At 45.2% G+C, this 13,378-nt stretch overlaps 2 protein-coding genes across 4 annotated transcripts in view; one reads left to right on the top strand and one right to left on the bottom strand.

The window, feature by feature from the left end:
* LOC119443188 (run domain Beclin-1-interacting and cysteine-rich domain-containing protein-like) overlaps positions 1-8,299 on the bottom strand; it is a 323,250-nt gene extending 314,951 nt beyond the window's left edge. For all 3 annotated transcript variants that reach the window (XM_037708354.2, XM_037708355.2, XM_049662640.1), the window contains exon 1: positions 7,689-8,299. In XM_037708354.2, coding sequence (XP_037564282.1) covers positions 7,689-7,857 — 169 coding nt within the window. In that variant the 5' untranslated portion in view covers positions 7,858-8,299. The remainder of the gene's footprint in view (positions 1-7,688) is intronic.
* Positions 8,300-10,605: 2,306 nt separating this feature from the next.
* On the top strand, positions 10,606-11,800 carry LOC119443187 (ATP synthase subunit C lysine N-methyltransferase). The gene has a single exon (XM_037708353.2). The coding sequence runs from the start codon at positions 10,886-10,888 to the stop codon at positions 11,525-11,527; it is 642 nt and encodes a 213-aa protein (XP_037564281.1). The 5' UTR covers positions 10,606-10,885; the 3' UTR covers positions 11,528-11,800.
* Positions 11,801-13,378: the final 1,578 nt, after the last annotated feature.

Below are 13,378 nucleotides of genomic sequence, written 5' to 3'. Positions count from 1 at the left end.
AAAGCAACCAAACTGTGCATTTTGAGAAATTTCATTCATAAAGATTGTTAAAGGGACTGACAACAAATTTTCATGGTACCCATTTATTTAGTGCCATGGAAAGCTTACTGGTCAGTGTGTCTAACTGGAAGTGGCAATGCAGAAAACACCGTGAAAAATTTTTACATCTGTAGTGAGGATGTAGTTGTTCACTGGAAGCATGCTGAAAACAGTGATAGGTGAGCGATATATATGCCGACATTGGTGGGAGGCAGACAATTGTGACCGTAGCTGTGAGAAAGTATTACTTTGTTTATCAAGCCCATATTCCAGCGAATCATGTTTTCCAAAGTGTTAAATTGTTTCTACAATAATAGCTGCCGTATTTTATGGTCTATAAGTCACACCATTGTTTAAGACGCACACCCTTCAATATGGCAGTTTTTCCAGAAAAAAACGTATATAAGTCGCCCCAGTGTATAAAACGCACCTGTTCATTCGGTAAGCAATTTAAAAAAATTACAGTGACGTTTCACTCCGTGAACGCAAGTCACGCACAAGCCTGTGGGTGCCATATATTTCCTATATAATTGCGATAGCAATGATACAGACACTCCAGGTGCATTTCTGCCATCGTGGTTGCCGCGATGTTCTGTATAAAGTCCAAGGGTGATAACACTGTCCCCGCGCGCCGTATGCTGCATGTGCGAGTGAAAGCGCGCCAGGGTGAACCGAAACTCACACAAGGGAGGAAAGCGGGAAGGCAGAGCTGGAGGGAGGGGGAGGGGGCAACTTGTACTTTGGCAGCTACTGCGTAGTTTGCACTTGAAAGCGATCTGCAGATGCGACTTCGGGGTCAGTCGACTGGCGGTCGGCCTGCTGCTGCTTGCGTTGCTGCTCCGTCCTTCTCACACATCGCTCAGGAACTAGATCACAAGAAGAGCCCGGTACCTCGATAGCGCGCACAGAACCTGTAGCAATAAAGTCAACCCAGCGTGCTTCGCATAGCCATAACATCGAATCCGATTTTGATGTCAGTTTTTCCGAGGAAAAAAAAAAAACGTACATAAGTCGCACCGCACCGTTCTATAAGACGAACTGACAAAAAATTCTGGAAAAAAAAAACGTCTTATACACCGGTAAATATAGTACATGTTTTCGTGGTTTTCTGTCCAACTACTTTGGTCATGAACTAGTCAAGAATGTTTTTTAACCAAGCCAAGTTAAGTTCTCAAAAGCGAAACGACACTTCTATACATGATGATACAGTTTGGCGTGTTGCCGTGGCCACGCATGTGCTAATATTGTATTGCTGGCACTAGTCAACGGCATTTTGTATTTAACAGCGAGACCACACAGCTCTGGATACTTACTCGCAAATTCGCACGCATACAACAGCATGTGCGCCGCCATGCACTGTGGGATGCAGTGTCACTCATCAGCCTGGAATTTCCTTGCTTCGTAATACGCATAGAATAAAGCACAAGTGTCTAATAATACAATAACTAATTTTAAGCAATAAGTATGCTGTACTTAATAACAGCCAACTTCCATAATCTCATATACTACATCCGGAGTATGAAGACTTCACCGCCAGGCTGCAACACTTACTGGTTCTTGAGACTTTCTTTGCCAATTTAAAATTATAATTCCTACTTAAATCGCAAACAGCATGCTGGATTGTATCACTATAAATCATGGTCATTTCATTTCCATCGTCTCACAGCATATTCTGGCGAGTTGTCAGTCTTTTTAATGTTTCAGACACAATACATTTTTTAACTGCTTTTGCCTGTTGCTATATTTTATGCTAAATTATTGAAGTTATTCAAATTATTTAAAAGTATTGTTTTAGAAACAATTACTTCCAAAGTTGGTAGAAAATGACTTTTTTGCAAGATTCAGACTTTAATTAAGCATCAAGGTTCTCCAGATAAAAATCCTTGAGGTATCTCATTATAGGCACCAACCTCTTAGCTTGTGATCTGAAAATTTTTCTTCAAGTAAATTTTCTTTGAGACAAGAAACAAATTTTTTCATGAAGACCAATCACCCAGGTAAGCACTGCCGAAATTGTTTTAACTGAAGCCATAATTGCATTCTTGAAACGCTTACAAACACTGGATGCATGATATGTGGACGCATGCTGTTTCATGCACGATAAATGACAGTAAATTATCCGTTTATACTGCTTGCATGTTGATGCCCCCACAACTACATTTTAGAATAATAAATGTCTGTGATGAAAGTAGACCATGACTGCTTCGAGGTCGTAATCAGGACCGCAGAGTTATCAGATATGAGATACTGTTCACAGTGTCGATTCATGGTTTTGTAAGTACCGCAGATCAGCACATTACAAATTATCCAAGAGCCTGAATCATTGACATTCCGTTCCAACCATGGCATACAAGATAAATGTCAAGGAACTTCCAGTTTGCAGGCTATAATTACCTGCTGTCAGTTCCTATGGACTTGGCCAAGTGCAGTTTTTGTTCTGGTGTGAAACAGCAGAGATGAAATGACTGTGTGGTTCTTCAGCGTCGGACAGAATGAGGCAAAGGTAGCCACTAACTGCCACTGCAAAATGCTTAAATCGATGCTGTCTTTACCTACCTGACCGCCCCAAAAATTATAGAAGCGGTGAACTAACAAAAATATGTCATTTACAATGTATTTATACTGACATCAGGTGACACAGGTCATGTTCGCTTGGCAAAGAGCAACAGTGTATGCCAGAAAAATAGCCGGCTTCACGTACATGTTCTGCGGTGTCTACTTAGTGAGATTGGTTGTAAGCTTTAATAAATTTTTCTTGCCTCAAATAAAATTTCATCACATTACAATTTCTACATTTAAAAACCTTGCACTCGGCCGGGAAACGCTTGAAACAGCGAAGCTGGGCGATCGTAGCCCAGCATTTTCCGGAAGTGCATGCAAACTTTTCATCTTATGATGATAATTTCTTTTCGCACGTCTCGGACTTACGGCTGTCACTCCGCATTGCATAGCGCAGCTTGCAACACCGACACCGCGTTCCAATGCTGACACCGCGTCCCAGGAGACCCCCTCCGTGAATGCGTTTCTCTCTCGCTCTCATAGCGCGCAAAACCTGCTCACCTCGCCAGAGCACGAGCGTACGAACGCACCAGCTCTGCACGAAGACAACGACGCTCGAACGTAATCATATGGTTAGCATAAATGCATGCTCTGCAGGCGTGGCTGTATAGCCTAGTGGTTACGACACTCGCTTTGGGACTGGGGGTACGCTTGTTCGAATCCCGCCTCGGCAAGAGAGTTTATTTTCTTTCTTGGTAGTTTCTTGTTATGCACCACAAATTACGGCTGGCTTAAACAGCTTCGCTGTTAATAAGAGGTTGGTGCACACAATGAGTCATCTCATATTTTTATTTGGAGGGCCTTGATGCTTAATTTTGGTCTGAATCTCGTGACAGTCATTTTCTGTTTACTTAGGAAGCAATTTTCTTGAAAAGTACTTCTATTCATAATCTAAAAATATTTTTAGAATAAATTATATCAACAGGCAAAAGCATCAAAATTTACTGTAGCTGAAACTATAATGATGTTTATGCAAAACTTATCTGAAAACATGGCACAATTTTTTTGCTTTTTTCACTGACCTGGAATTTCTTACATGCCCATTCATTTATGAAGTCACATGAAATAACTCAAGCGGAATATTCTAAAATATGATTTGTCATTGTACCTAGTTTAAGAATTTCCAGAAAAATTTACCTCCAACCAACTTTTGTTTCATCGTGAAAACTTCAAAGAGGGCTTACGTCCCCAAAACTTCTTTTTTGATAAAAAAAAAAGAAAAAGCTTTGGTGAAACTTCATTCACATAATCGCCAACTCGCCCATTTCTTTTTTCAAGAGCATTGGCAACAGTCACTTTAGGGGTCTTGGATGTTTTGCGTGGAATGACCCACATTTATTTTGCTCTTGAAAGGGTCTAAAGGCGAGCTCGTTGGTATGCGTTCATGGTGTAAAAAACATCGCTAAAAGCATGGACTGACGGAAGAACACAGGACGAACGCTGAATGCTAATGGTTGCTTTATTGAGTGTGCACAAATATATAGCTTGAAATGGAAGAGAGAAAGGGAGACAAAAAGAAAAAAAAAGGGGGAGGGGGGGAGGAGAAGGGGTTTACATGGCAATCGCGCTTGGGTCTTGAAGGTAAAACTAACAATCATATAATGATTAGTCAAGTAGATATCTGTATTCCTTGTTGGTGAGAACAGAGTGAAGGGGAGCTGACGCATAGCGGGCATATGCGCATCATCGTGAAGGTTTTGAAAATTTCATGTGCTCGACTGTCTCGATAACAGCGCAGTACCTTAGTATCATCAAGCACCGGCCAGCACCCGCAATTGGCACAGTGGATAGCGAGATTGCTTCCATTCTTGTGTCTGACGTTATATGCATGTTCCCACAATCTTTAATTGAGACAGCGTCCAGTCTGGCCGATGTACGTTCTGCCACACAAGGTGGGAATCTCGTATACGACATCCTTGCTGCACTGCACTGGGTGCGAGGTGTGATTCTTGCTGCAGAAACTGTTGTAGGGGTCACTGGCATTCGCTTTCCTGCATAATGAGCCGAGTTTGCTGGGGGCCGAGAAAACAACACGAACACCAGCTCGCCCTGCTGCTTTTTTGATTCTGTGGGAAACGTCATGCACGTATGAGATAACTGCTAGTTTTGTTTTGTAGGTACTGCGCCGTTATTGAGACAGTCGAGCACATAAAATTTTTAAAAACTTCACGATGATGCGCATAGGCCCGTTATGCATCAGCTCCCTTTCACTCACCACAGATATCTACTTGACTAATCATTATGATTGTTAGTTTTACCTACAGACCCAAGCGGGACTGGCAGGTAAACCCCTTCTCCCCCCCCTTTATTTTTGGCTCCCTTTCTCTCTTCCATTTCCACCTATATATTTGTGCATGCACAATAAAGCAACCGTTGGCAGTCAGCGTTCATCCTGGGTTCTTCCTTTTGTCCAAGTTTTTAGTGCTGTTTTTTACACCATTTTGCTCTTCATCGCGAGGTTCAGCTTAGGCACATCAATGTATTGTGTCCTCAGATAATTTGATTGCATTCACGCTCCAAGACATGCTTCAATAAGCCTTGAACATTTAATATTGGCTATCAACGATTATTGGTTACCATGTTTACTTCAATGATGACGCAATGTACCAGCACTTGAAAAGTTGTTACGTATACAAAGTTTATTGAATACACATCACCTAGAATGAAATATATTGGCTGTTCCTATTTATAAAAGTATTCCATGGTAGCATTCCTGCGACAGGCATTTTGCCTGCCCATACCAGACACCCAGTGACCTTCTGCATGACATGTGGGCGCTAACACAAACTGGCGTCACTGCAGCACATTTGCCCAATGTGCAACATTCTGTATTCTGTCTGCAGCTTGCACTATGCTGAGTTGTTCTGCAATGGTAACTAAAATATTACAGATGCATAGAAAGTAGGCATTTGGAATAATAATAATAGTAGTAAAGAAGGCATTTACTTCTAAGCGTGACTCCGCTATTCATGCGCACCGCATATTTTTTGGCAACATCAGATATATGTTAGCATGGTGCAATGTTTTTTTTTTGTTTTTTTTTGTTTTTTTTGTGATGGATGGCACTAGAATGTGCAGGCAGCATACAGTATCACAGTTAAGACAGCCGTTTTGCAGAACACAATAATATTAAAGCGACATGCATTGCTGCTGTTCAGTTTGCACACCTGAAAGGGCCCAACCGGAATGTGCCAAAATCCATCACACATGGTGCTGGTTATTGCGGAGTGGTGGTGACACCATACCAGTGCAGAAGGCTTATAGCGACACAGCCAGCTTTGTCCCTATGGCCAATGTGAAATGGCATACTGGTCACAAGTGCTTGTGTTTCTCCTAATGTTGAATGAGAAAATAATAAAGAATGTATCAACTTTGTAGGTGTGAGCTGCATTGCTAGACTATACACGTGTACTGCAATACTTAAGTGACAAGCAAAGCACACTGCACATGAGCAGTCGCTTGAAAAGGATGTCAATCAAAACGATTATCAGCCCACATAAAGCAACAAAAAATGCCATCAGCATTAGATGTCTTGGCACAATGCATTCACCCATTTGTAACAATTTTATCTAAAATACATTCTTACTGCATGATATGAGAGCCCTTATATTCAGAACACTGCTCCATGCATCTATTCACACATAGCACCTGTATTCATAATCCCATTTTTACTAAACCCATTGTAAAGTTAGGAGGAGCAAAGGTCATTAGAGTACTTAGCTTCAATGACTTCAATGCCTTTACTGAATGTACCACGTCCAAATATTTTCAGCCTTCCAAAAGAGTATTCTACGACACTCAGCCTGTTAAAAGAGAAATTGGCTTATGTGTTGCAGACCACCACGTTTGTTGCAATTAGGAGCCTTGCACACCTTGTACTCCTTGATTGAGCTATCTGATACACATGTTTTGAAAATGCTATTTGCAATTGTTGTCACTACTGACTAGAATGCACTTTTGACTGACACATGCCTTTCTGAAGGCAGGCACTCAAATCATGTTAGTTTCCAGAGTCGAAGGTATTCTTAAAAAAATCAAAATCAAGATTTCAAGTTCATCAACAGAAAGCAAAAAAGAAAAGAAAAAACTAATTCAATATATGTAAGCTATCACACACCATGAAAAAAAGTGCCTTGCATTTCGACTGCGCCACCAGCAGAAGACTTGAGATTGATTTTGCTGTAGCAGCCCTACCTCTAATTGATCCACTGCCAAGGGCAAAGCAGGAATAAGCAGTAAGTATTGTGTTTATTGTACTGCTTCCCTTGGCACTTTGTCACATGTCACCTCTAACATGGCCTTATGCATTTCTGCTATGCTACATAAAAACTTGCTCAAAATAAGCAGTTGGAAGTAGGTGGCTTGTGTTGCCACACCATGTCCTTTTCCCAGCTATCATATATTGCCTCACATGCTTTTATCAGCTGACTCATCCCACTATCATATACTGTGACAGACTTGCGCTCTGCAAGATTCAATATATATGAGCAGGCACAATGGATGTTCATACTTTCATTAAAATGATTGTTTAACTGGCTACGTATTACTCATACAAATGTCCTCTAGTACAACTGAAATGTCACACCCTACTCACAATTAACAGTGACATAAACAGTGGTAACACTGTTTCTTCTCATGCACTCAACAATCGGCTCAGAGAACATAACTACAATGTATCAAAAACACACTAAGGTCGGTCTTTAGTCCATTACAGAATGTGTCAATGTTTTCTGAAAACATCATTATATCAAGACCGCTTCACTTATGAGATAATTGAGGGGCGAGTAGCGAGTGCAAGATCATATGTGGGTGACACATGCGCTAGTACCATCTTGAAAGCATGCGTAGATGCCCCCCCCCCCCCCCCCTTATTTGTTTTTATACTATCCCAAAAAACACGGACAAGAAAGTACACGGGACGAGCGCTGTCCCGTGTACTCTCTTGTCCGTGTTTTTTGGCGCTGTTTTAAATATGAATGATCTGTACCAACTAGCTCGCACCCAAACCCTACTGACTGTCCCATGCGGACATGTGGCCATGCAGTACCACCAAGTCAACGGAAGCGCATGTAGTGTAAGGAAGAATGAACCTTCGTCAAGAAAGCTCCTGCGTCCGGTCGTCATCAGCTGTGCCGGGTAGGAGATGGAGGTGCGCATCTGTGCGGCCGGTGGCACCAGGCCGACAAGGTCCGACCGCGAACGAACGTGGTGAGCTCTGCGAGCCCGCGAAACAGTCATGCTTTGGTCCAGTGCTGCCATACCTGCAGCTCACCACAGCGAAATAGTTTGTTCACGCGCAAGGCGCACAGGAGGCATCTCGTCGGGGCAACCACACTTCCCATTGCTGCACCTGACAGGTCATTTATTTCTTACGATAAGGCACCGCACTACCTAGTGGGGGCGTCGGTCATAGCACGTGACAATTGTGTCGGTTCGTAGCAGCCGCGACGGGAGCCCCGCGTTGGATGCGCGATATGACCTCTTCAGGAGCTTTAGATACGACTCCATTCACACACTCGCCAACACTTACATCAGCGGCGCTAAGCGACGCCGAGTAGCTCTATGAATTGCTATCACGATCTAAGCACAGCAATGGCACCTTCCGTACAACGTGTGCAACAGTTCACCCTGAGATGAAACACATGCAACAATGCAACTCCGCTTTGCCGACTTTGCAGACTTCGTACGCCCACCGAGTCACGTCAGAAATTATGAGCTCATGATTCTGATGATGATGATGCAAACGGTGACGCAGTGGTGTGCATAACCTCCGAGATTGTGCTAAGCGCAATGTCTTTCCTTTATAGAGGTAGTAGGGCATTTTTGCTTTTTACCTACACTTTATGCAGGCTAGTGCAGATAAGTGTAATTCAGGGCAGGTACACCATATAGGGGGTGTCCAAAACCTAACATCAATGACGTGTTTTCGGCTCCCACAATCACTTCTGCCAGATGCAGCCAGCAAAAGCATGGCCTTTGAGATTTGCATTTGTTACCCGGATGGGGCCTAGAATATACTGGCCAGTAGAGTCACAGTAGAGTGACCTAGAATATGGGAGAGTGTCCAAAGCGCCGGCTCCGGCGAGGGCCTTTTTCTGTGAACTGCCGCGCCGCGCCGCTGCTGCTCCGGACCCGTAGGCGCATTTACATTCGCACGCCCGTGCAGCCGGTCGATTGCAGCGCGCCCGCGCGGCGCTAAAGGGAACTACAGATCTAGGTACTTGCTGGCGACCCGTCTCCGCAAACGCCCCTAGCTCTGTGAGTCCCTGCGCCCTAGCGCCGCCGCCTCCCAGCTTCTGCATGGCTCCACGGAGCGCGCCGCGCTAAAGGCCGGGCGGCGCGCCGCCGTGGTCCGTCAGAATGATGCATTGAGTTAACGGTGTTGAAAACTGACTGGCCACAATTTGTCATTAGCTTGGATCTCAATTTCTTTCCCTTTTAGTTTTACCATACGTTACCGCATACGGTAAGGTGCGCACCATGTTTTGCAAGCCGAGCCGGACCAAGCCTAAACATAGCGAGCAAGTGGCGTCGGCCACGGAGCCCACGCCGTGCATGTCCGCGTCTCGCGTTCGTTTTTCACCATGGTAGGACCAAGAGACGAGTTAAATTAAATTCACCTTCTGCAACGTGGCAAAGTGGCAGCAAGTATGTCAGTCCCTCTAACCGGAAGCATAACCTTGAGCTTGAACTGAACTTGTGGCCGTACCCTTCGTACGGGGGAGTAGTATACTCAGGCCGAATGAGAAAAAAAAAATTCAAATAACCGAAAATCAACCAAAGAAACAAAACATAAAACGTGGCAGGAAAAAAAAAAAAACACTTCGGGTTGGTGGCGCCATCTAGTGACGAAGATTTTACTTAGAGGGGGCGCCGAGTTTTTATTGCAGTAACTAACTATATTCCACTTATCTGCTGGCGCAAAGTGTCGGCAGCGGTGCAATTTAAAACAAACAGTCCTATTTTTTATACGCAAGGCCTGAAGGTTAACCGCTGTCATCATTATCAAGTTACCGTACGCATCGAGCACACACGCAGCTCAAACGTATTCGGTCATCGCGGTACGTTACCGCACTTACCACACCGTAACACGGCACTACTAAAACTTGACTAAACAGTCGCGACAGGAGCAGAGCAGCAATGTATTGTCTTCTTGCCTGCTTACTAATGGCAAGAAGTTAGGCTCTAGCACTGTGGCATAATCGGTTCTTTCAGGTATGACTACGAGCTTGATGCTCTACCATTCGTCCACGATCACATGCATACTTCCCTCCGACTTCATGATCGGCCAAATGCAATCACGTTTTAACACTTCGCCAGCGCACAAATGCCATCGTCGTTTTAACATTGACCACATGACACTAACGTAAGTCCGTACGGTTGTATACACTGTCGCAAATCGCGTCAAAATCCCGTGTTTCTCTAGTTAATGCCCGTTCAGTACCTGCGCTAGAACCCAACAGTCGGCTCGCCACGGCCGCACTAGAAAACGATCGTCTTCTCAACGTGGTCGTCATCGCGCTGTTTGCGCACGCACAGCTCCGTTCGCGCAAACGCGTTGTTCCACCTTGTATCGCTTCGTTTTATCTCAAACAATGCAGGATAGACATCGATTCCAGCAGTGTGCACGCCTCCTGCTCGCGGACAGTTGCCGAGCCTGGTCCAGCGGAGGCGTTCCCGCGGCTATGGTGGCGAGCGGGGACTAGGGGGCTCGACGCAGATAGGTACGCGCGACCCCTAGGACCGAAAAGCACCTAGATGCGTAGTTCCCGTTAGTGCCGCGCGGGTGCGCTGCAATCGACCGGCTGTACGGGCGCGCGAATGTAAATGCGCGACCCGTAGCAGCAGGACGCGAGAAAAATATAATTTTATCCACCAATCCACCGCTCGAGTTCCGATAACTCGAGCACCCCCTTAGCGGCGAACGCTGGAACGAGAACCGGCGCACGCAGCTCCACAGAGAGCCGCCAGCTGAGCAGGTAGTAGGTAGTATTTGAGTAGGTCGTGGGAAGGTACAGTTTCCCATATGGGTGAGTGTTCTGTGGTGCAGGTGCAGCTGGTGCAGCCTATGGTTATGGTGTAGCCATTAAAAGGTGTTCCGGGGTGTAGGAACCATAGCAACACCCCACCCGATCCGGATCAATGTCAATCTGTGGCTCAATCCGGATCGGTCCCGATCGCGATCAAGTGTACTGTACTACGTGCGACACCGATACAAGTCTGTCGATATCGTTATGTCTCGAGTTCCAGCGGTAACAGTAGGTAGTGCAGGGCGTGCGGGGTAGTGATGCCGTGTGCAACTGCAATGGACCCTGTGCCACCTGCTTCACCGACGAAGCGTAAGGCCAGCCTGCTCGGGAAAGTGGCGATCGCAGTGACCGGCTGCAGCGCCGTGGGCATCCTCGCAGTAGCCGCGCCATTTTTATCGCCTGCATTTCGCAAAATCTGCCTGCCGTACGTGCCGGCTACCGACGCTCAAGTGCGCAACGTATCGTTGCTGCTGCAGCGCAGGCAGCGCACCTCCGCCCTGATCGACCTGGGAAGTGGCGACGGCAGGATCGTCCTCGAGGCCGCCAAGCTGGGCTTCGCACCCTGCGTCGGTGTGGAGCTGAATCCTTGGCTTGTTGCGTACTCGAGGGCGCGAGCGCTCGGAATAACGAGCGCGCGCTTTGTGCGAGCCAACCTGTGGGACTTTACCCTGACGCCGTTCGATAACGTCGTCATTTTCGGTGTTGAAGAGATGATGGCCCCGCTCGAGCAAAAACTTGTGCATCAACTCAGGCCTGGAAGCTGGGTGCTGGCATGCAGGTTTCCTTTGCCAACTCTCAAGCCGGACGAAGCTTACGGCACTGGTGTCGACACGGTGTGGCTTTACCGCATGGCAACTGGTCGCCCCACTTTGCAGGACATCGGAATGCATTCACCTTAAGTGTAACAAAGCCGATCAGGGCCACCTACGGGCATGGCTACGGGATTGAGCAGGAGTTGCCTCAATCTTATGGTGCCCGGTCAAAGTCGGCATGCAGCGCTCATGTCCAATCGATGGGTTTTGAACAGTATGAATGCCTCCTTGTGCATGCCAAGCTGAGCTCGCGTGATTACTTTCTCTAGTAATTTTAATACATGATGTTTGCTTCTGTTTAGAGCTGTGCTGAAAAACTGGTTATATATCCGAGAAGTGCATTAAAACAATTGCTGTTGTCTTCCAAGTACAACTGAACACAACATTATCTACTGTGGCCTTTGAAACACCCAGACTTCGAAAGATTATGCTTACAATTACTTCTCTCACTTCCCCCCTGTAAGCTTCATCCCGCTGCAAGATATAGTTCAAGTCGCAGTATAGAAATCTTCTGAATGGAAAGCTGCCAAAGTCGTTCCGAATATTATATGAACCGACCCTGGACTAACTGGAACAATTCTGAAGGCGGCACAATGTCTCCCAGCATCAACGTAGTGCCAGGTACAACGAGGAAAAAACTAGGGAATCATGAAGGCGGTGCAGTATGAATGTAGCTTCTGAAAGCGCTAGCTGCGACAAGGGGAAGATTTGGAGAAACAGACGCGCTCTCGCTTTTATAAGCAACTTGTTGCTATGAGGCGTTGGAGCAGTGGTAAGGTTGGCTATTCACACACTTCATTCCTGTGTTGTTCTTCTTGTGGCCTAAAGGAAACTGCCGCGCACATGCTCTCTCTGTGCAGTGTTACACACGCACCAGTCTTTTGAAAGAGCTGGTTGGCATGGGATGTATGCGTGAGAATGTGGCCTAATGTACCATATTGTACATAGTCACTACAAGTTGGCACCAAGGCTGCTATGTTGTAGTGATGCCTTTTTCGATGCTAATGCCTTTCTGCGCTTTTCACATTCTTGAGTGCTCAGAGCAGTAAATGCGAAAAGTGCAGAAAGGCATTAGCACCAAAAAAGGCATCACTACCGAACAGCGGCCTAGATAATGTGCAAAATGAGGATTAAATCGTTTATTTTTTTTAATTCGTTGAAGTACTTCCCAAATTAAAATGACACCTCTGCAGCTCATAAAAAAAAATGTCCTTGATATCTTTCTACTTGGCCTGTGGAAGACACATGCTCGGGCAAAACGAACCTTTAATTTCCTCAGCAACCTGTTTTAGTCAAGTCAAATTATTGTCCAACTGAGGCATCCATATATATATATATATATATATATATATATATATATATATATATATATCCAGAGTGGTATTTTATATTGATAAGGTGTTTATCCTTGCTACTGCTTAATTTTTCTTAAGCTTGACCGTTTCATGAGCAGAATGCCTCAAGGATGAACAGAAACTTTATGGGACAAGTGGAAGCGACTCATCAGCTTTTTAATTTTTTTTTTTGTTGGTCTGTTGCCCACAAGATTGATTTGCGCCCTGGAATAAATGCTATTAAAAAAAAAAAAAAGGAAGTGTGGCATAGTAGTTAGAGCATCGAGCTGTTGTGTTAGGAGGCCTGGGTTTGATCCCAATACTGGGCATCAGGCCCAAAACGACATAAACCTACATACCTACCACATATTGCCGGGAATAAGGCAAAGAGTGCTTTGCAGTGACCTTTTGAGAATCACTGCATGTATGTAGGGCGGCGGAAAGAAATGCCAAGTGGTCACGGTGGCAACTGACCTTATGAAAAAAAAGTGCCGATTATGATTATTTCGAGAGGGAAACAGCGCGAAAAAACACGACAAGAAGAGAGACACACACCAGCACTGACTGACGACTGATGATTATTTCTATTGGCATCCTGCAATAC

Source organism: Dermacentor silvarum, chromosome 2, assembly GCF_013339745.2.
Source record: "Dermacentor silvarum isolate Dsil-2018 chromosome 2, BIME_Dsil_1.4, whole genome shotgun sequence".
Taxonomy (NCBI): Eukaryota; Metazoa; Arthropoda; class Arachnida; order Ixodida; family Ixodidae; genus Dermacentor; species Dermacentor silvarum.
Note: the sequence above shows the minus strand (reverse complement) of the source record. Positions and strands in the feature narration are given on the sequence as shown.

Bases quoted from the DNA above. Each gene is read 5' to 3' on its own strand.
- LOC119443187 (XM_037708353.2), top strand. From the start codon at position 10,886: ATGCCGTGTGCAACTGCAATGGACCCTGTGCCACCTGCTTCACCGACG.